This window comes from Pseudophryne corroboree, chromosome 6, assembly GCF_028390025.1.
Source record: "Pseudophryne corroboree isolate aPseCor3 chromosome 6, aPseCor3.hap2, whole genome shotgun sequence".
Lineage (NCBI taxonomy): Eukaryota > Metazoa > Chordata > Amphibia > Anura > Myobatrachidae > Pseudophryne > Pseudophryne corroboree.
Genome location: NC_086449.1, coordinates 586983603 through 587006870, shown reverse-complemented (window position 1 = coordinate 587006870; position 23268 = coordinate 586983603). Strand labels below are relative to the sequence as shown.

The 23268-nt window shown below is 47.6% G+C and overlaps 1 protein-coding gene across 2 annotated transcripts; it reads right to left on the bottom strand.

Annotated features, from left to right (window-relative positions):
• Positions 1–435: 435 nt before the first annotated feature.
• On the bottom strand, positions 436–23190 carry PRELID1 (PRELI domain containing 1). 2 transcript variants are annotated; one of them, XM_063927957.1, is made up of 6 exons: positions 23095–23190; positions 21693–21912; positions 20387–20612; positions 20131–20244; positions 6278–6356; positions 436–805 (listed from the first exon to the last, which is right to left on the bottom strand). In XM_063927957.1, exons 2-6 carry the CDS (start codon positions 21782–21784, stop codon positions 666–668), a joined length of 651 nt encoding a protein of 216 aa, XP_063784027.1. In that variant the 5' UTR covers positions 21785–21912; positions 23095–23190; the 3' UTR covers positions 436–665. The 2 variants fall into 2 exon arrangements, with proteins under 2 accessions (XP_063784027.1, XP_063784028.1); XM_063927958.1 differs by lacking the exon at positions 21693–21912.
• Positions 23191–23268: the final 78 nt, after the last annotated feature.

Here is a 23268-nt window from a genome sequence, read left to right as displayed (position 1 = left end):
AGAATTTGCCACAATGCCCGCCGCAGGAAAGCAGATGGATCTCTACATGAGCACAAATCTCTATAGCCCACAGTTCCCCTTTATATGCCAACACTTTTCAGCCTATGTGCAAACATCCTGTTACGCCCATTCAGACGCAAATGGAGTAGCAAATGAGATGGGCATGACTCTGGATCAGCCAAAGATGCCTGTACTTGACAACCACTGCATATGTGCAGTGCTAGAAAGTGCATAACCTGTCGGACAAGAACTCGTATGCAGCTCTGGATTGGTCCCAGTAACTTCCTCTTAAAGAAACCGTAAAAACACAATGTCTCTTGAAATGTAACAAGAAATGGAATTAGCCGTGGTACAGGGGGGTAGTAGCGTACAACAGGTGATTTTTACCACACCAATAGCTCTTATATCCTTCTGCGGCACATGGAAGGAATGACATTTGTTTAACGGATCATACTTTAATCATAAATACAAAAAGAGCAACGTTCTTCATTTCTTCCATGTTACTATTCAAGTTTTCTGTTGCACTTACAACATAATAAAGAAGTATTATTCACTTATAGAAATAGTTTCATTTGGTTCAGATGATCAAGGAACCCAGCAGCACTACCAGCTTCCTGTGCCAGAGATGTAGTGATCTAGTGTTTAGGATAGCAGCCAGAGGAACCTCACACAAACTGTTTCTTCTTACTTGTAGCTGCCTTATTGGCCAAGTCTTTGGCTTTCTCCTTCGCTGCAAAGGCGGTTTCCTTTGCTTTTTCTGTTGCCTCCTTTGCAGTTTCTACCAGTGTCCTTGCTGGAGTATCCCCTAGAAAAACATTTACATTGTAATCAGCGACTGTTGTACATTTAGACTTGCTAGCACTCCATATCGCCGAGTGCTGCAGAATGCTTATGATACAGCAGAAGGGGATATGTTAGATTTGTCGGCTGTCTGGATCATGGCAGTCAGGATACAGATGCTGGAATTCCAATAGTTGAAATCCCAGCAACACTTGGCCCATTGCCGGCATTCTGGCGGGCGGGATGCTGCTCTCGGGATATGGACAGCTGGCATCCCGCACGCCGGTGATACATACAGAATCCTGCAGAAGAGGGGAGGGCTCTTACTGTATACCTGTAGCCATGAATTAGGGAAGTACAGGGATGCAATGACAACAAAGATGAATGTGCTGCTTTTCTGAAATTATTTTGCACACTTCAAAAGGCATGTGGTAAAAAGATGATTTTGGTACTTACCGATAAATCCATTTCTCTGAATCCACTAGGGGACACTGGTGAACTAGACAGCTGGGGCATGAAGGATGCAGACCAGAGGTAGCACAATGTAGTAAAAAAATGTATACACAGCTGGCTCTACCCACTTCATGCCGCGCGCCCCCCCCCCCCCCCCCCAATCCCTCCAGTTTGAAAAATTTACAGAGAAGAGGGAACATGAAAGATCAAGGCCATACGGAAAGGAACCAACTGTACCAACACGTCAAACAGCAACCAAGAACTATTACCACAATAACCAAACTGTTTGAACTAAATTTTACAAGAAGACGCAGGCTGACAGCACTGAGGCGGGCGTCCAGTGTCCCCAGGTAGATTCAGAGAAATAGATTTATCGGTAAGTACCAAAATCCTCTTTTCTCTATCATCCACTAGGGGACACTGGAGAACTAGACAGCTGGGGACGTCTCAAAATGCTCCCATGGGCGGGAGTACTGCCCGAAGCCTGAAGAACCAAACGTCCAAAATTTGCATCTCTAGATGCAAACGTATCAAACTTGTAGAAACGAGTGAACGTGTGTGCTGTGACCACGTTACAGCTCTGCAAAGTTGGGTAGTGGAAGCTCCTCTAGCTGCAGCCCATGAAGCTCCCACTGATCTAGTGGTATGAGCACCTACACGAAAAAGAAACTCTTACCACAAGAAATGTATGCCTGTTTGATGGTTAGCCGTATCCATCTGGCCAAGGTTTGTTTTGAAGCCTGCCAACCCCTCCTGGGTCCATCATACAGTACAAACAAAGCGTCAGACTTCCTAATAGAATTCGTAGCCTGTACGTAGACCCGTAAGGCTCTGACCACATCCAAGGACAAGTCCCCCTCTGCCAATCCTTGGAAGGAGGGGACCACAATCGGCTGGTTTATGTGGAAATCCGAAACCACTTTAGGTAAAAACTCAGCTTTTGTGTGGAGCTCCGCTCTGTCTTCGTAGATAAGGACTTTTACATGACAGGGCACCTAGCTCGGAGACCCTTCTCGCTGATGCTAAAGCTAGGAGCAGGACTGCTTTCCAGCTCATATTTTAGATTCGCCCTTTCCAAAGCCACGAAAACTGACAATCTCAAAAATTCTAGCGCTAACTTTAGATTCCATGGGGCCGTGGGAGGACGAAAAGGTTGGTTATTCTCAACACACCCTCTAAAAATGTCTGGACCTCCTGCAAGGACGCCAGACGTTGCTGGAAAAGGATTGAGAGGGCCAATACCTGTACCTTCAAGGATCCCAATCTCAAACCGCCATCCAAACCATTTGGAGAAACCTCAACAGTCTACTAAGGCGGAACTCTCTGGGATTCCAACTCTTAGGCTGGCACCAGTCCATGTACTTATAGTGTTCACTCTAGGCTGTTTTAGCAGGGTGCCGCGCCCTGCCCGTTTTTTAGAAGGCAAAACCTGCCCCGTTTGCGGCGTCCTGCTAGAACAGCCGCCCGCTTCCTGCACTCCCAGCATTTAAAGATGCCGTGCGCATGCGCGCGGCATCCATTCACGCATTGGGAGAGAGCTGGGGGAAGCCCAGCACTGACGGAGTTACTGGGCACGCCCCCAAAAGTGACGTCGACGGCCACAGACGCCCTCTATAGTAGCCCCTGTGGGCCGCACTACTAAAATGACGGCTAATTTGCATGGCCGTGCGCCGATGTGCCCCCGAACTCCGGCGCCCTGCCCCGCCTCATCCTAGAATGAACACTATAAGTCTTCCAGATTCTACAGTAACGTGCTGCAGTGACTGGCTTCCTTGCAGCTAACATGGTAGGAATAGCTGATTTGATTTCGGGATACCCCTGTCACTTAGTATCCTGGTTTCAAGAACTACACCGTCAAACATAGACGGTTCAGATCTGGGTGAAGGAATGGGCCTTGTGACAACAGATCCTCCCTCTGCGGCAGTTTCCAAGGATCTGCCACCAGGATTCCCCTCAGGTCAGAGTACCAACTTCTGCTAAGCCAGTCTGGTGCTATTAAAATCACCCACGCTCTTTCCCATTTCACCTTTTTCAACACTCTTGGTAAAAAGGGAAAATGGCAGGAAGATGTATGTCCAGGGAATCGCCAGTGTGTCCACCGCCTCTGCTGCTGGATCCAGCATCCTGGCCACATATCTTGGCAGCTGATGGTTGTTCCAAGAGGCCATTAGGTCTACCTGCGGTAGACCCCGCCGTCTTACCACTGCATTCAATATCTGTGGGTGTAGACAGCATTCCCCTGGATGCATTTCTTGACGACTGAGGTAGTCTGCTTCCCAATTTTCCACTCCTGGAATAAAGACTGACGACAGGATTATGTTGAGCTTTTCTGTCCAAGACAGAATCTTTGTGGCCTCTTTTAAAGCCATGCAGCTTCTTGTTCCTCCCTGACGGTTTATATATGCTGTCGCCGTCACATTGTCTGACTGCACTCTCACGTGCATACTAGGTCTTCCGCCAAAAGAAGTGCATTGTAAATGGCTCTTACCTCCAGTACATTTATTGGTAGACTGCTCTGCTGCGGTGACCATCTTCCCTGAAACTGACGGCTGTCCAGTACAGCTCCCCATCCTCTGAGACTGGCATCTGTTGTCAAAATTTTCCAATCCCAGATTCCAAACTTCTTTTCCGCTGCTAGGTTTTTGGGGACCGACCTTCAAATTAACGAGGTCCTGGCCTGGGGCAACAAGTGAATCCTTTGGTGAAGAAGTAAATGCATGCCTGCCCCCTGAGCAATCAGATTCAGCTGAAAGGGTCTGGAATGTAGTCTGCCGTATTGGATCGCTTCGAAGGATGCTACCATCTTCCCTAGAAGCCGTACACAGAGAGACCGTCTGGTTCTGTAGAACCAGACATACCATTTCCTTGATGTCTCGAATCTTGTCTTCTGGGAGAAACACCTTCAGTGGTATTGTATCTAAAATGACACCCAGGAATTGAATCCTCTGCGTCGGTTGCAGATTGGATTTTTTGAAATTCACGATCCAGCCGTATCGAATAAGAAACTGATGAGTGATCTGAGCATCCCAGATCAGCTGGTCCTGAGAGGGAGCCTTGATATGTGGGTAACTAGCAGTGAACTTTTTGGGAATCTGGAAGCGTCTATCTGGTTGCTTCCATGCTTCTCCCATTTGATCCTGGAGAGTCTGAGGAATCGGAAAAACCGCTGCTTGCGGTTTCTGAGACTCAAATAGATCAAATACTTCAGATTCCTTAACATCTTCTTCCTTGAAATTAAAAACCTGTTTTACCGCTTCTATAAGGGATTCTAATCTCAGCATTCTCCTCCTAAGGACTGACATCAATTACCGCCTCTACTGACTCCCCCACATCCTCTATGAGACCCTCCTCCTCTTCCTGCAGGAGAGGGAGGGATATTTTTACCGCTTTACGTACATTCTTTTCTACCTGTGCGGATGGAGTAATTCTAATTAGGAATTCCTCCATAGTTTTGGAAAAACCCGCAGCCCGTTCTAAATGTTGCTTGCGGGATTCCGCCATTTCCTTAGAAACATCTGCCAGGGCATCTTCCCATGACCCGGACGGACCACTGCTCCCAGGTTGAGCGTCCATTCCCAAACATGTATCACACACCCCGGAGCTGCCAACATTAGTGCTCTTTTTTTCACATTTTGAGCATACTGTACATAGCAAGTCTTTGTGGTCTTGGTTGGTGCTTTAGACATGTTAAAAACACACACAAACACCAATCAGCAGTACTTTCACCCTATTAGAGTAGGAGGAGAAAGACTGTAAGGATACAGGGAGCAATTACATTTTTTTAACCAGCCTAACGTTTACAACTCCCACACCACCAACTGTTGATACAGCTTGAGTTGACCAGTTTGAGAATTCTGGTGCTCTTCTGCAGGACCTGTCAGCATTGTCCCTTGGAAGATAAAACATGTAGTTTTAGATAAATTAAATTCAGAAAGATCTCAGCAGTAGAGCCCTTATCAAACTCCTTTCTACAAGCCAGCGCCAGTAATGAATAACACGTCAGTAGTAAGCTGCAGCTCCTATGCACTGCACCTCAGGTAAAAAGTTACCATACATTTAGATACCCTTCAGTGAACGGACACTTAATATGTCCGCCCCCCTAAGAGAGGAATAGCCCGCTCTATCTGCACGCCTTTACCTTAGCAGCTCACTGTACCAGCACGCCAACACTCTCCCCCCGCTGTGTAACCGCCGCTCTCTAGCCTTCCTGTCCCGCCGCGGCTTGTCTCCCAACTGCCCGCGCCGCTCTGCCGCTGGGTCTCCGGCTGCTTCAGCGGTGACCTCAGCAGCTTTCTGTCTGCTGCAGAGAGATGGTACTTGCGGTTACTGGGGGGATTTGTCCGCTATACCTGCTCAGTTACTCACTGCTCCCTCAGCGGCTATCTGCTTACTGATCTTCTGACAGAGATGCGGACCCTTTCACCGGGATCTTTGTCTCTCCTATGCTGAGAAGTATAGTTTGTGTGAGCTTTCACCCTCCATTCTGATAGGCTGGATCGGCCCACTTGTATTTAGAAGCAGAAAAAAAAAAATTCTCTCATGGAGCAAGAGCTCATTTTCTGTGCTGCTACCTCCAGCACAATTTTTCAAATTGGAGGGATGGTGGACCGTGAAGGGGGAGGAGCCAGTTGTCTAATTTTTTTTACTGCATTGTGCTACCTCCGGTCTGCATCCTTCACACCCCAGCTGTCTAGTTCTCCAGTGTCCCCGTGGATGATAGAGAAATTATGACAAACTTGGCCTATCGTATTACTTGGTTAACTTAAATCAGTCACAGTGCAAAATGTCCCCATAATACTGCACCCTTACTGTACAGTCAATAAAAACATTCTGAATAGCTGCTGGAATTTCAGAACAGCATCTGCATTCTCTATGATGAGGACACACACAATCAGTTCATTGACCTTGTCCCAAGTCACATTTCCTGTCTCATGACTTAGACATTAGAACAGAACACAGAGCGAACATCCTGCCTATATTGTGTATAGTAAGCACATATATTGGTAAAACATGGTTTCTCAGGTGAATGCGTGCAATTACCTACCTTGCATTTTTGCCAGGATAAATTCAAAGCCTTTTACTGCCTTGGTCACGTTACTTTTGAACCGAGCTAGACCAAACTCCTAGAAAATAAATCGAATGCGCATTTAACAAGTAACTGTGCAGCGTTCAATGTTACTGAAAGTACAGTAGTTCATCAGCGTCGGGGCTATAATGCCAGCGGTCAGGATCCCGGAGGTCAGCATCCTGACCACAGGCTGTATTCCCACTCTACAGGTGCCATGGACACCTACGAGTGGAAATAGCCCGTTTGCCGGAAATTCCGGCTGCTGGCATTGTAAGCGGACGGGATTCTGGCATTGGTATACTGGCCGCCAGGATAGCAACTACATCACGTTCATTATACCTAATCTATTTACCAACTACATTTTAAAATGTATGTAGGACATGTGGGAATAAAAACTAGGCCATTAGATTATCACTGAACTGTAAAGTCTGAACGCAAATAACACCTCTCCCTACCTATATGTGGGTACACAGCCCCGGTGTGCCACTACTTTAGACGGACACCAAATCAAAAGCAGATAAAATGACATCAATAAGTAATCATGCACCTAATTAAATTCTTCTAATCAAAAATGCAGACTAAAAAGCATTCAGGATAATCTACCAGTGATCACCTCACTATGGCACTCAGTACTCTATACGGGAGCCATGAGCACCATTTATTATTTACATCACTCAGCGCTTTATAGAGAATATATGGCCAGTCGCAGCAATCCCAGCCGCAGTGGAGTTTACAATCCACATTCCCTACCACATGGACATGCATACACACTGGGGTTCATTTTCCAGCAATCCAATTAACCTACCAGTATGTTTTTGGATTGTGGGAGGAAACCCGGAGCAACCAAACAAAAACCCACAAACACAGGGAGAACATGCAAACTGTACACAAATAACAATTTTGCTGGAATCAAAGATCTCAGTACTGTAAAGAAGTCATGTTAACGACTGTGCTGTCCACAAACATCGAACACATGTATTATTTTATTATATTTAATATAAAAATCCTATTCCAGTACAATAAAAGAACTTAGCCAGTTCTAATAAAGAGATAGTATATTGAATACAAAAAACACGAAACTTACTTTAAAAAAATAAAAAATATGGGTCTTTAAAAAATAAACATGCTCAGGAAAGATATTCTGTAACCAACTTCAACCAGATGAAGTTTTCTGAATAGTACCTACAGTATATGCCCCTTTCCATAGATTTACTAAATAGATCTTGGTACCAAGCACAATGCTTTATGTTTTTGCCCCTCAAATGGTACTGTTTGCTCTATAAAGAACTATAGTTTATATTACATCAAGAAATAATAGGGTTATTTATGGTTGCGATAGGCAATAAACAAAACAGTTCTCAGACAGTAGCATTACTTTGACCTTATGTGTACATTTTTTGGACATGGTAACCTGTGGAAATAACAGAATTCTATATTTATACAGCTATCTATAATCGTAAGCCTGTGTTACAGAACATATATGCAGTCTGAGTACACTGAAGTAAGACCAAGGGCCTAATTCAGTGTTGATCGCAGCAGCAAATTTGTTAGCAGTTGGGCAAAAATAAGAATTTACTCACCGGTAATTCTATTTCTCGTAGTTCGTAGTGGATGCTGGGAACTCCGTAAGGACCATGGGGAATAGCGGGCTCCAAAGGAGGCTGGGCACTCTAGAAAGATTTATGACTACCTGGTGTGCACTGGCTCCTCCCACTATGACCCTCCTCCAAGCCTCAGTTAGGACACCGTGCCCGGACGAGCAGACATAATAAGGAAGGATTTAGAATCCCGGGTAAGACTCTTACCAGCCACACCAATCACACCGTACAACTCGTGATACTATATCCAGTTTGACAGTATGAAAACAACTGAGCCTCTCAACAGATGGCTCAACAATAACCCTTTAGTTAACAACTATTTACAAGTATTGCAGACAATCCGCACTTGGGATGGGCGCCCAGCATCCACTACGGACTACGAGAAATAGAATTACCGGTGAGTAAATTCTCATTTTCTCTAACGTCCTAGTGGATGCTGGGAACTCCGTAAGGACCATGGGGATTATACCAAAGCTCCCAAACGGGCGGGAGAGTGCGGATGACTCTGTAGCACCGAATGAGAGAACTCAGGTCCTCCTCAGCCAGGGTATCAAATTTGTAGAATTTTGCAAATGTGTTTGCCCCTGACCAAGTAGCAGCTCGGCAAAGTTGTAAAGCCGAGACCCCTCGGGCAGCCGCCCAAGATGAGCCCACCTTCCTTGTGGAATGGGCATTTACAGATTTTGGCTGTGGCATGCCTGCCACAGAATGTGCAAGCTGAATTGTACTACAAATCCAGCGAGCAATAATAGGATTTTGGTACTTACCAGGTAAATCCTTTTCTTTGAATCCATAGGGGGCACTGGAGTACTCTTGGGATATGGACGGGCTTCCGTAGGAACAGCACTGAATATTTAAATTTAGTAACACTCCACCCCTCCATATCCCCGAGCACATCTCAGTGTTTTTTACTGAGCCGAACAGGAATTAAGAGAGGTTGATAATGGAGTATTACATATAACATAACTGACACTAACGTTGTTAACACATAACGTTACTGACAACTAAACAGTTGACACCCTAACCAGCACTTGTAACTTGAACCAGTCGGTGAAAGTGTGTTACCATAAGATCCTCAGAACTAACCACAAGTAGGTAAAACTGCTCTGGGTGGGCGTCCAGTGCCCCCTATGGATTCAAAGAAAAGGATTTACCTGGTAAGTACCAAAATCCTATTTTCTTTTTCATCCACTAGGGGTCACTGGAGTACTCTTGGGACGTACCAAAGCTTCCCCCGTGGGCGGGAGAGCTGTTTGGCACTTGTAACACTAGGCGGCCAAAGCTAGATGCTGATGCCGCAAAAGTATCAAACTTGTAAAAGCGCACAAACGTGTGCACTGAAGACCATGTAGCCGCCCGGCAAAGCTGCGTCGCAGAAGCCCCACGACCAGCTGCCCATGAAGTTCCCACAGAACGTGTGGAATGAGCGGTTACTGACGTAGGCGGTTGTAACCTAGCATGAAGGTAAGTCTGACGTATGGTCAGTTTTATCCATCTGGATAAAGTTTGTTTAGATGCTGGCCAACCAATCTTGGCAGCATCATAAAGAACAAATAACGTATCCGTCTTACGAACTGAAGACGTTCGGGATACATAAACGCGTAATGCGCGAACCACATCCAGAGTTCCAGAATGTGCTGTCAACACAGGAACTACTATTGGTTGATTGATGTGAAAAGATGACACTACCTTTGGTAAGAAGGCGGGATTCGTCCGAAGTTCCGCTCTGTCATCATGAAACACCAAATACGGTGGCTTGCATGACAAGGCACCCAAATCCGAAACACGCCTTGCCGAAGCTAAGGCTAAGAGAAAAATTGTTTTCCAAGTGAGAAACTTTATATCCACTTGTTGTAAGGGTTCAAAATATGAAGACTGTAAGAACTCCAAAACCAGATTCAAGTCCCATGGCGCTGTAGGTGGAATGAATGGAGGCTGTACCCTGAGTACACCTTGGAGAAAAGTGCGTATAGACGGCAATAGAGCCAATCGTCTTTGAAAGTAAATTGACAAAGCAGATACCTGCACCTTTAGTGTAGATAAACGCAATCCTCCATCTAACCCTGTTTGTAGAAACAACAACAGGCGGCATACTTTGAAAGCTGATGTCGGAAATTGCCGAGCTTCACACCAACCTATATATGCACGCCATATTCTGTAATAATGAGCTGCCGTAACCGGCTTCCTAGCTCGTAACATGGTTGGTATAACTGAATCTGGAATGCCCTCTCTTCTTAAGAGGGCGGTCTCAACAGCCACCCCGTCAAACGCAGCCGCGCTAAATCGGGGTAAAGAAACGGACCCTGTTGTAACAGGTCTGGACGTATTGGGAGCGGCCACGGATCGTCTGCGAGTAATCCTCGAAGATCCGAGAACCAAGCTCTCCGAGGCCAATGAGGCGCCACTAGTATGACTGTAAGCGACTCTCTTTTGATCCGTTTTAGCACCAGAGGGAGCAGCGGAAACGGTGGAAACAGATACACAAGACTGTACGGCCACGCGACAGTGAGAGCATCCACCGCGACTGCCTTTGGATCTCTTGTTCTGGACACATACTGGGGCGTTTGATGATTGTGTCGAGATGCCATCAGGTCCACCTGAGGATAACCCCATCGCTGAACCAACATGTGAAACACTTCTGGATTTAATGACCATTCGCCTGGGTGAAAATCCCGACGACTGAGATAATCCGCTTCCCAGTTGTCCACTCCCGGAATGAACACGGCCGACAATATCACCTGGTGGCATTCCGCCCAATTGAGGATTCGAGCTACTTCCCGCATTGCCATGCGGCTTCTCGTTCCTCCTGGTTTGTTGATGTATGCGACCGCTGTCGCATTGTCCGACTGCACTTGGACAGGCTGAGAGCGAATCATGTGCACTGCTTGTCGTAGCGCATTGAAAATTGCGCGGAGTTCTAGAACATTTATAGACAGCAATTTCTCGTGATCCGCCCAGAGACCCTGGAGCTGACAATTTTGAATTACCGCTCCCCAACCTCTGAGACTGGCGTCCGTAGTTAGAATTATCCAATTGCAAACTCCGAACCGTCTTCCTGCGGTTAAATTGTGTTCCTTGAGCCACCATAGCAGAGATACTCTTGCTATTGGTGACAACCTCACCCTGTGGTGAATCTGCAGATGCGAGCCCGACCACTGGGCAAGCACGTTCAGCTGAAATGGACGAGAGTGAAATCTTCCGAACTGAAGCGCCTCGAACGCTGCCACCATTGTGCCTAACAGGCGAATGCACAAGTGTACCGACACTGTGCGTGGCTTGAGCACTAATTGTACTAGATGGCGTAGCATTTGTACTTTCTGTTGTGGTAGGTAAATCCTTTGATTGACCGTATCGAGAATCATACCTAGGAACTGAAGGCGTTGAGACGGAATTAGATGTGATTTCTTGAAATTTACAATCCAACCGTGGTGAACCAGTACATTGTATGTTAGCAGCGCATGTTGGGTAAGTATCTGTTGAGACGGAGCTTTGATGAGCAGATCGTCTAAATACGGAACTATTGTCACTCCCAGGGATCTGAGGTGAGCTATCATCACAGACATTACTTTGGTGAATACCCGAGGCGCTGATGACAGGCCAAACGGCAGAGCCTGAAACTGGTAATGGTTCTGGCGTATTGCAAACCGTAAGAATTTCTGATGAGGCTGCCAAATTGGAATGTGTAAGTACGCATCCTTGAGGTCTAAGGCAATCATAAACTCCTTGGTCTCTAACCCCGCAATCACCGAACGTAGAGACTCCATTTTGAATCTGTAGTAAGTTACGTACTGATTGAGGCCCTTTAAGTTCAATATTGGTCTGACTGAGCCATCCGGCTTCGGGACCACAAACAGGCTTGAATAATAACCCTGACCCTGTTGGTGTACAGGGACCGGAATCAACACTGCCGAATCCAGTAAGGACTGAATGGCAATTTGCAAAACTCTCCTCTTGTCGTCCGACAGAGGCAATCCTGTCTTGAAAAACCGCAGAGGCGGCAGACAGTCGAACTCTATTTTGTAACCTTTTAACACTAAATTGCGAATCCAGCCCTCCGCGGATGTGTGGAACCACGCCCCATGGAACGTCTGAAGGCGTGCTCCCACAATTGGAGAACCGAGATGGGCTGGTAACCCGTCATGCCACTGGCTTGTCGGTAACCTTAGCGTCTTGGCGAGTTGTGTTGGTTTGATGGAAACCACGTCCTCGACCACGTCTAGCAGGCGTGGCTGATCCTCTGCCACGTCCTCGAAAGGGCTGAGGTCTAAAGGATTTGAACGAAGGTCCAGCGTACCTTCTTCTTGGCGCAGGTGGAGGCAATGGTAAGAAAACAGACTTACCTCCCGTAGCCTCCTTAATCCATGCGTCCAATTCTGGACCAAACAACTTCTTGCCATCGTAAGGCAACGCCTCTATACTTCGTTTGACCTCTGCCTCCGCTTGATAAGTACGCAGGTAGAGTGCTCTTCGTGCCGTAACTAGCGAAGATGAAATACGAGAAGTGAGCTGACAGACGTCAGTAGACGCTGTACAGAGATACTCTACAGCCTCAATCATTTGATTTACCAGAACTATCAGGTTTTCGTCCTGTAAAGCAGATTTGAGTTCTGTAAGCCATATTATGAGCGCCTTAGTGACCCAAATGCCAACCAATCCAGGTCTTAGCATCACACCTGCTGCTACATACACGGATTTTAGCATAGTTTCTATCTTGCGATCTGAAGGATCTTTAAGCGTAGTAGCTGCTGGCACTGGTATGGTTAATTTCTTGGTAAGCTTTGACACTGAAGAATCAACTATTGGTGGATTCTCCCATGTACACGTTACCGAGTCTGGAAACGGATAACTAGACTTAAATCTGCGAGGTATAGAAAACCGTTTATCTGGATTCTGTCGTGTTTCTACTAACATCTGATTTAGAGAATCCGACACAGGAAAACTTACTGGCGTCTTCCGTCGTTTAGTAAATACGACCTGATCATTGGTGAGAGGCTGCTCAGCTTCAGGAAACCTTAGAGACTGCCGTACCGCTCTGATGAGATCATCAATGCCGGAACTGTTAACATCCTCGTTATCTGACTCCACTTCGCCTTCCTCACCCTCATCGTGTTCCGTGAGGTCTGGCATGGAATCGTCAGAATGCAACATAGCAGACATATGAAAATTATCCCGTTTGCCCAAAATGGATTTGGACCTTACGCAAGGCTGAGACGCCTCCGGTAGATCTGGCGGTCTCACCCTAGACTCAGATCTTAACGTTTCTCGCTCCAGACGAGCCGCGGTCATTTCTGTCTGAAATCTCTCCAGTACATTTACTAACATACCCCACGGAGGGTCCGGTGAGGAAATTGGTTGTAAAACCGGAGCAGAAATGGTATTCTGAACGGAATCCACAAAACATACTGTACATGTGGTAGATGCATCCGGTAACACACTGCCACATACTTTGCAAATATGCTTTTTAGTTTTTGCTGGTGCCTTACTCATTATGGCGACAGACAATACAATACACAAAAAACAGACACCTGCACGACTCAGTAAAATAGCAATAAGGTGTCTCTGTATATATATCTGGCCCAGTGCAGTACACGTGGCCAGTACTATGAAATGTGATCCCAAATTCCCACTAACACCCCTGCGCCTCCGGTGGAGTAGAGATGTAGTACTGGAACGTTCTGGAATCACAGCAGGAAGACACAGGAAGCATGGTTAAAAACGGCTGCCCTGCTAACTTATACATATAATCCTAGTGCTGGTTACATTCACTGATTATACTGTAACAATCCCTGCAGCCTCTTATCTGCTGCTGCAGTATTTCTCTGCTTCATTATTATTTGTCCCCCCTGTAATGGCTGCCTGCTCTTTTAACTTAGTACAGCGGCAGCGCAGCGTGTGGGCCCCCAGCGGGTATCGTAGAGCGCTATGTGTGGGCTCCTGTATAATAGCGTCAGCTAATCAAGCTAGCGCTGCGGCGGCCTTTGAGAGTCGATCAGAGGTGCCCGCACGGAGGTCTGTGGCCGAACGTGCGGGCGCCTGAGCGGGGAGAGCCGCGGTGCCCGCACGGAGGTCTGTGGCCGAACATGCGGGCACCTGAGAGGGGAGAGCCGCGGTGCCTGCACGGAGGTCTGTGGCCGAACGTGCGGGCGCCTGAGAGGGGAGAGCCGCGGTGCCTGCACGGAGGTCTGTGGCCGAACGTGCGGCGCCTGAGAGGGGAGGATCAGCGGCGTCACCAAGCACTATGTACCCCCACGTCGGGGCGGGAGCTGACCGCCCCGTTTCACATACCTTACTCCTGCAGACGTGCGGAGGCTCCGACGGGGCTTCTTAAACAAGCGCCGGCCAGCCTGTGCAGGAGGATGTGTGGGCTGTGAGGGAGCTCTTTCAGAGAGGCCCGACACGCCCGTGCTGCTATCAGCAGCTGCACTATCCCTGACCCTGCCTTTTGGAAGGGGGAAAGGGATGTGTCCAAATAGTAGAAAAAATAAAAAGAAAAAATAAAAGTTTCTTCAAAAAACCGTGACTTCAGTTATTCAGGTGTTGCCACGTTCAGCACAGAAAAAACACTGAGATGTGCTCGGGGATATGGAGGGGTGGAGTGTTACTAAATTTAAATATTCAGTGCTGTTCCTACGGAAGCCCGTCCATATCCCAAGAGTACTCCAGTGACCCCTAGTGGATGAAAAAGAAAGACTGCTTAGAAGCAGGAGCACCCAGCTTGTTGGGTGCATACAGGATAAACAGCGAGTCAGATTTTCTGACTCCAGCCGTCCTGGAAACATATATTTTCAGGGCCCTGACAACATCTAGCAACTTGGAGTCCTCCAAATCCTTAGTAGCCGCAGGCACCACAATAGGCTGGTTCAGGTGAAACGCTGACACCACCTTAGGGAGAAACTGGGGACGAGTCCTCAATTCTGCCCTATCCATATGGAAAATCAGATAAGGGCTTTTACATGATAAAGCCGCCAATTCTGATACTCGCCTGGCTGAAGCCAAGGCCAATAACATGACCACTTTCCACGTGAGATATTTCAGATCCACGGTTTTTTGTGGTTTAAACCAATGTGATTTTAAGAAACTCAACATCACGTTGAGATCCCAAGGTGCCACAGGAGGCACAAATGGGGGCTGAATATGCAGCACTCCTTTCACAAATGTCTGAACTTCAGGTACTGAAGCTAGTTCTTTTTGAAAGAAAATCGACAGAGCCGAGATCTGTACTTTAATGGAGCCTAGTTTTAGGCCCATATTCACTCCTGCTTGCAGGAAATGCAGAAATCGACCTAGTTGAAATTCCTCTGTTGGGGCCTTTTTGGCCTCGCACCATGCAACATATTTCCGCCATATGCGGTGATAATGCTTTGCCGTAACATCTTTCCTGGCCTTAATAAGCGTAGGAATGACTTTTTCCGGAATACCCTTTTCCTTTAGGATCCGGTGTTCAACCGCCATGCCGTCAAACGCAGCCGCGGTAAGTCTTGGAACAGACAGGGCCCCTGTTGTAGCAGGTCCTGTCTGAGCGGTAGAGGCCACGGGTCCTCTGAGAGCATCTCTTGAAGTTCCGGGTACCACGCTCGTCTTGGCCAATCCGGAACAACGAGAATGGTGTTTACTCCTCGCTTTCTTATTATTCTCAATACCTTTGGTATGAGAGGCAGAGGAGGGAACACATAAACCGACTGGTACACCCACGGTGTCACTAGAGCGTCCACAGCTATCGCCTGAGGGTCCCCTGACCTGGCGCAATATCTTTTTAACTTTTTGTTGAGGCGGGACGCCATCATGTCCACCTGTGGTTTTTCCCAACGGTTTACCAGCATCTGGAAGACTTCTGGATGAAGTCCCCACTCTCCCGGGTGGAGGTCGTGTCTGCTGAGGAAGTCTGCTTCCCAGTTGTCCACTCCCAGAATGAACACTGCTGACAGTGCTAGTACATGATTCTCCGCCCATCGGAGAATTCTTGTGGCTTCCGCCATCGCCATCCTGCTTCTTGTGCCGCCCTGTCGATTTACATGGGCGACTGCCGTGATGTTGTCTGACTGGATCAGCACCGGCTGGTGTAGGAGCAGGGATTTTGCTTGACTTAGGGCATTGTAGATGGCCCTTAGTTCCAGAATATTTATGTGAAGGGAAGTCTCCTGACTCGACCATAGTCCTTGGAAGTTTCTTCCCTGTGTGACTGCCCCCCAGCCTCGAAGGCTGGCATCCGTGGTCACCAGGATCCAGTCCTGTATGCCGAACCTGCGGCCCTCTAGAAGATGGGCACTCTGCAGCCACCACAGTAACGACACCCTGGTTCTTGGAGACAGGGTTATCAAGCGATGCATCTGAAGATGCGATCCGGACCACTGGTCCAACAGGTCCCACTGAAAGATTCTGGCATGGAACCTGCCGAAGGGAATTGCTTCGTAAGAAGCCACCATCTTTCCCAGGACCCGCGTGCAGCGATGCACTGATACCTGTTTTGGTTTCAGGAGGTCTCTGACTAGAGATGACAACTCCCTGGCTTTCTCCTCTGGGAGAAACACTTTTTTCTGGACTGTATCCAGAATCATACCCAGGAACAGTAGCCGTGTTGTCGGAACCAGCTGTGACTTTGGGATATTCAGAATCCAGCCGTGCTGGTGCAGCACCTCCTGAGATAGTGCTACTCCCACCAACAACTGTTCCTTGGACCTCGCTTTTATTAGGAGATCGTCCAAGTACGGGATAATTAAAACTCCCTTTTTTCGAAGGAGTATCATCATTTCCGCCATAACCTTGGTAAATACCCTCGGTGCCGTGGACAGTCCAAACGGCAGCGTCTGGAATTGGTAATGGCAATCCTGTACCACAAATCTGAGGTACTCCTGGTGAGGATGGTCGCAATAACCGCCCTGAGCGATTCCATCTTGAACTTGAATTATTTTATGTATGTGTTCAAGGATTTCAAATTTAAAATGGGTCTCACCGAACCGTCCGGTTTCGGTACCACAAATAGTGTGGAATAGTAACCCCGGCCTTGTTGAAGTAGGGGTACTTTGATTATCACCTGCTGAGAATACAGCTTGTGAATTGCCGCTAGCACCGCCTCCCTGTCTGAGGGAGCAATCGGCAAGGCAGATTTTAGGAACCGGTGGGGTGGAGACGCCTCGAATTCCAGTTTGTACCCCTGAGATACTATTTGAAGGATCCAGGGATCCACCTGTGAGCGAGCCCACTGATCGCTGAAATTCTTGAGGCGGCCCCCCACCGTACCTGGCTCCGCCTGGGGAGCCCCACCGTCATGCGGTGGACTTGGAAGAAGAAGCGGGGGAGGACTTTTGCTCCTGGGAACCTGCTGTTTGTTGCAGCCTTTTTCCCCTACCTCTGCCTCTGGACAGAAAGGACCCGCCTTTTCCACGCCTGTTTTTCTGGGTCCGCAACGACTGAACCTGATAAAACGGCGCCTTCTTAGGCTGTGAGGGGACATGGGGTAAAAATGCTGACTTCCCAGACGTTGCTGTGGAAACTAGGTCCGAGAGACCATCCCCAAATAATTCCTCACCCTTATATGGTAACACTTCCATGTGCTTTTTTGAATCTGCATCTCCTGTCCACTGGCGAGTCCATAAGCCTCTCCTAGCAGAAATGGACAATGCACTTACTTTAGATGCCAGTCGGCAGATTTCCCTTTGTGCATCTCTCATATATAAGACTGAGTCTTTTATATGGTCTATGGTTAACAGGATCGTGTCTCTGTCTAATGTGTCAATATTTTCTGACAGTTTATCTGACCACGCAGCGGCAGCACTGCACATCCAAGCTGACGCAATAGCTGGCCTAAGTATAATGCCTGTGTGTGTATACACAGACTTCAGGATCGCCTCCTGCTTTCTATCAGCCGGTTCCTTGAGGGCGGCCGTATCCGGAGACGGTAGTGCCACCTTTTTAGACAAACGTGTGAGCGCTTTATCCATTCTAGGGGGTGTTTCCCAACGTGACCTATCCTCTGGCGGGAAAGGGAACGCCATTAGTACCTTCTTAGGAATTAACAATTTTTTATCAGGGAAAGCCCACGCTTCTTCACACACTTCATTTAATTCATCTGATGGGGGAAAAACTACGGGTATTTTTTTCTCTCCAAACATAATACCCTTTTTAGTGGTACCTGTACTTATATCAGAAATGTGTAACACCTCTTTCATTGCCTCAATCATGCAGTGAATGGCCTTAGTAGGCATTAGGTTAGACTCATCGTCGTCGACACTGGTGTCAGTATCAGTGTCAACATCTGGGTCTGCTTGTGGTAGCGGGCGTTTTAGAGCCCCTGACGACCCATGCGACGCCTGGGTAGGCACGAGCTGAGAAGTCGGCTGTCCCACATTAGGCATGTCGTCAATTTTCTTATATAAGGAGTCTATACGTGCACTCATTACTTTCCATAAGCCCATCCACTCAGGTGTCTGCCCCGCAGGGGGTGACATCCCTTCTAAAGGCATCTGCTCCGCCTCCACATCATTATCCTCATCAAACATGTCGACACAGCCGTACCGACACACCGCACACACACAAGGAATGCTCCGAATGAGGACAGGACCCACAAAAGCCCTTTGGGGGGACAGAGTGAGAGTATGCCAGCACACACCAGAGCGCTATATAATGCAGGGACTAACTGAGTTATGTCCCCTATAGCTGCTTTTTATATATATATATATATATATATATATATATATATATATATATATATATATATATATTGCGCCTAAATTTTGTGCCCCCCCTCTCTGTTTTTACCCTGTTCTGTAGTGTAGACTGCAGGGGAGAGCCAGGGAGCTTCCTTCCAGCGGATCTGTGAAGGAGAAATGGCGCCAGTGTGTCTGAGGGAGATAGCTCCGCCCCTTTTCCGCGGCCTATTCTCCCGCTTTTTTCTGGATTCTGGCAGGGGTATTTACCACATATATAGCCTCTGGGGCTATATATTGTGGTATTTTTGCCAGCCAAGGTGTTTTTATTGCTGCTCAGGGCGCCCCCCCCAAGCGCCCTGCACCCTCAGTGACCGGAGTGTGAAGTGTGCATGAGGAGCAATGGCGCACAGCTGCAGTGCTGTGCGCTATCTTGGTGAAGACTGATGTCTTCTGCCGCCGTTTTTCCGGACCTCTTCTTGCTTCTGGCTCTGTAAGGGGGACGGCGGCGCGGCTCCGGGACCGAACACCAAGGACTGGGCCTGCGGTCGATCCCTCTGGAGCTAATGGTGTCCAGTAGCCTAAGAAGCCCAATCCGGCTGCAAGCAGGCGAGTTCGCTTCTTCTCCCCTTAGTCCCTCGCTGCAGTGAGCCTGTTGCCAGCAGGTCTCACTGAAAATAAAAAACCTAAATCTATACTTTCTTTCTAAGGGCTCAGGAGAGCCCCTTGTGTGCATCCAACCTCGGCCGGGCACGAAATCTAACTGAGGCTTGGAGGAGGGTCATAGTGGGAGGAGCCAGTGCACACCAGGTAGTCATAAATCTTTCTAGAGTGCCCAGCCTCCTTCGGAGCCCGCTATTCCCCATGGTCCTTACGGAGTTCCCAGCATCCACTAGGACGTTAGAGAAACCATGTGCGCTGCAGGGGGGGGCAGATATAACATGTGCAGAGAGAGTTAGATTTGGGTGGGGTGTGTTCAAACTGAAATCTAAATTGCAGTGTAAAAATAAAGCAGCCAGTATTTACCCAGCACAGAAACAATATACCCCACCCAAATCTAAAGGGCCCCATACACTAGAACAATAATGCCCAATTTCATCCAATTTCGGGCCGCTATATCAGGTGAAATCGGGCATTTTGGATGCGTTTCCGATGCACGTTCCCGTGAGGGTCGGATCGGCTCCCCTAGATCGTTAGTGCTGCACTCGTGATATGTCGGTTCCCGCAGGCATGACTGGGATCGCATATGATATATAGCATGCAAAATGTACCAAATCGTATGGAATCGTATGGAACCACTCCCAGGAGAGTTCAAGGGAAATTGTCTCCGACTTCAGCCTCAGACATATCGTTGTAGTGTATGGGGCCCTTTACTCTACAAATGTTATATCTGCCACACCTGCGGTGCACATGGTTTTGCCCAACTGCTAACAAATTTACTGCAGCGATCAACTCAGAATTACCCCCAAGTACAGCTGAATGCATTCCTTCTATCACCTTGCTGGTTATGGAGAAGATGAATATTGTTCATGTCACAACTGTACTAGCTAACAGTCTGAAGTCTAAAGACAGATAAACCAACTCTCACCTGTATGGGTCTGCTAAAACCAAACACCTTCGAAGACACCCAAGCCTCTCTCTTAATCTCTGTCCAATTCCTGTTCTCTGAATGTTTACAGTATTTGCAACGTTCCTCCACAGACTAGGGAAAACAAGAATACAAGCTAAATAATCCAACCACATACCTTGAACACAGACAGCGTAGAAAACATGAGCCTCATCCAGAAGGACATAAGTACTGTGCAAGTCTAATGTAAAACCAGTTTCCATACACTTTTGCTTACCATAATTGAACTGTGGTTTATATTCCAGGTATAGGTTGTCAAGGTCTTCTTGTGACAATCCATTATGGAGTCCTCTATAACGTACACGGCATTGGCCACGTTGGCTGGAAAGAAACGCTCGGCCCACCTTGGCAGGCGGTTGGTCTTTGTTAAAAGCCTCCTGGTCAACAGTTTGTGGTCACTGGTCATCTCTCGGTATAGAATGTCTTCAGACAGGACATGCTTGCTTTATGCCCAGCAGCAATAGAAATAGACACATCCAATCAGTATATTAACAGTAGAGTCTAATACAAATATTTGACTTTTTTTTTTGCAATGGGCAACTTGTCCACTTCTTCTGAAGGTTTAATATATTTCCCCCAAAGTCTCCTAATAAAGCTATTCTAAAACTACATACATACAGTAAGCCAAGGAATAATATACATAGGGGTCAATTCAATTAGACACGACTCTCTGGCGGGGTGGGTGGGGGGGGGACACACGACTGCAGGGCTATTAACAAAGGAAACTTGCCCGCTTCGATTCTAAATTAATTGACTCAATAATGTCTCCACTGCTTTATAACTGAATTTCATACCGTACAGACTTAGGGGTCAATTAAATTAGCCACGAGGTGGGAGAGTTGCTGTTGCAATGCCTTGGAACCGCCGACAACTGAACTCACCCCCCACACAGCTCAATCTCGCCATTGGACAGTATTTTAAACAAATTTTAAGGCATGGTTTCCTTACGAGGCAAAAAAATATGTTTTATTTACCTCGGCAACAAGAAAATACATAAATAAAGAGTCAGTATCTTCTAATCCTGCAAGTACAATAAAAGTATTTCAATACTATAAGACCCAACTGGGTGGAGCTCTAAAACCCAACTTCAACTGTGTATGGGAAGCTGTTGGGAAACTTTTTGCTAAAACTGGAAGTTTTTATTTGTAATTCAAGAAACCACCCTGACTCATAATGCGAGGAACAGCTATGATCTAATGTCTTTACATATTCAGATATTGGATAGCCTTAAAGAACAATACCGTTTATTTGTAAATGTTATCAAATATGTGAGAGGTAGTTTCTAGTCTAGAGCAAGTAAATAAGTTTACATTATTTAATGAGGCTTTTTGGAACATTACATCCTATGATGTGTTATTTGTGCATCAGCCTACAGCCTTTATAGTGCTTTCCGAGTGGGTCTGGCCTAGTCAAAACAACCGTTATCCCACAGCAAGAGGCAAATTTATTCTGCTTGGTCTCACGTGACAACAGGCAGGAAGAGTACATCCAATGTCAGGAGGCACGTCTCAGACTACTCTTACCTGTAAGGGTTTGGATAACGCTGCCAAAAAGCGGTGAACACTTGGTCCCATGAGCTCTTCAGCTCACTAAAGCCTAGAAAGTATTTTGCCATTGTTCCCAGAGGAATTACTACGTCATACACAACGGGCTCAGGAAACCATCAGATGACAGCGGTGTGGAGGTCACCTCGAGTAACCGTCTGGATCCAGCGTGGCACTGGGGTTTGCCCTAATGAGGGGACTGGCCCCACAACATGGAAAGAAACATTTTAGAATCCTCCTGCCCCAGCTGTCATACAGGCACTACTACTTTCCCATCTGATACACAAGCAATACTACCCTCCCGTCCACCTGCCCTGGCTGCTGTCACATCGGCACTACTACTGCACCCTCCCGTCCACCTGCCCTGGCTGGTGTCACACCGGCACTACTACTGTACTCTCCCGTCCACCTGCCCTGGCTGGTGTCACACTGGCACTACTACCCTCCTGTCACAAAGATGCTACTACCCTACCATCCACCTGCCCCGGCGTCACATAGGCGCTACTACCCTCACCGACTGTCACACAGACACTACTCGCCTCCCGTCCACCTGTCACACAGGCACCACTACCATCTCATCCACCTGCCCCGGCTGGTGTCACACAGACGCTACTACCCTGCCATCCACCTGGAGAGAAATAAAGGAAGTGGTCAGTGGCATCCTGCCTACCAGAATGCCGGCAGCGGGGCGAGCGCAAAGAGTCCCCTTGCGGGCTTGCTGCGCTCGCCACAGGATCTATTCCCACTCATGGGTGTCATGGGCACCCACGAGTGGGAATAGTCATGTTTTGCCAGGATCCCGACAGCCAGCAAACTGAACGGATCCCGTACGAAGCCTTTCAGGAAGATAAAGGGGAGAGAGATAAAGTACCAGCCAATCAGTAACTGTAGGGTTACCATACTATCCCATTAAACCAGGACACTTATGAATTACACAGGTTCTGTGGCTGGCAGACTTTAAGCCTAACTATCAGCCACAAAATCTGGGTAATTCATGAGTGTTCCGTTTTAAAAAGAATAGCATGGTAAGCCTAGCTGCCATGTCACAGGCTGTGTTTCAAAATGGTAGATTCAAAATGGACAGCTAGGAGCTGGCTGGCTGGTACTTTATCTCCTGCTGAGACTTACTAAATCGACCCTAAAGTAGAGTAGTTAGTTGCCCATAGCAGCCAAGCAGCTTCTGCCATTTCATAGACTGAGCTAGATAAGCCGATTGGTTCCTTTGGGCAACTTCTCCACTGTATCATTCTCCCACACAGCATACATTGGTGGCGGCAGCGGCTCTGATTCATAAACTGAGTGTGTGAGAGAGGCGGGTGCTATCTATGGGCAGCTGGCACCTGTGACCGGCCCCACGCAAGGCCCCCTGTGACTCTCTTACCTGCCCCACTCAAGGACTCAGTTCCTCCCGGTCGCCATGAGGGAGCTGCAGGACGCCTCAACTTCCGGCAGTGGCGGAAAATAGTCACTAGTCACGTGACGGGGACAAGGCTGCGATTTCCGAGGTCATTGTCACTGCCAGCAGAAGGGGGCGTGCCATTGGCGCACGAGGCGG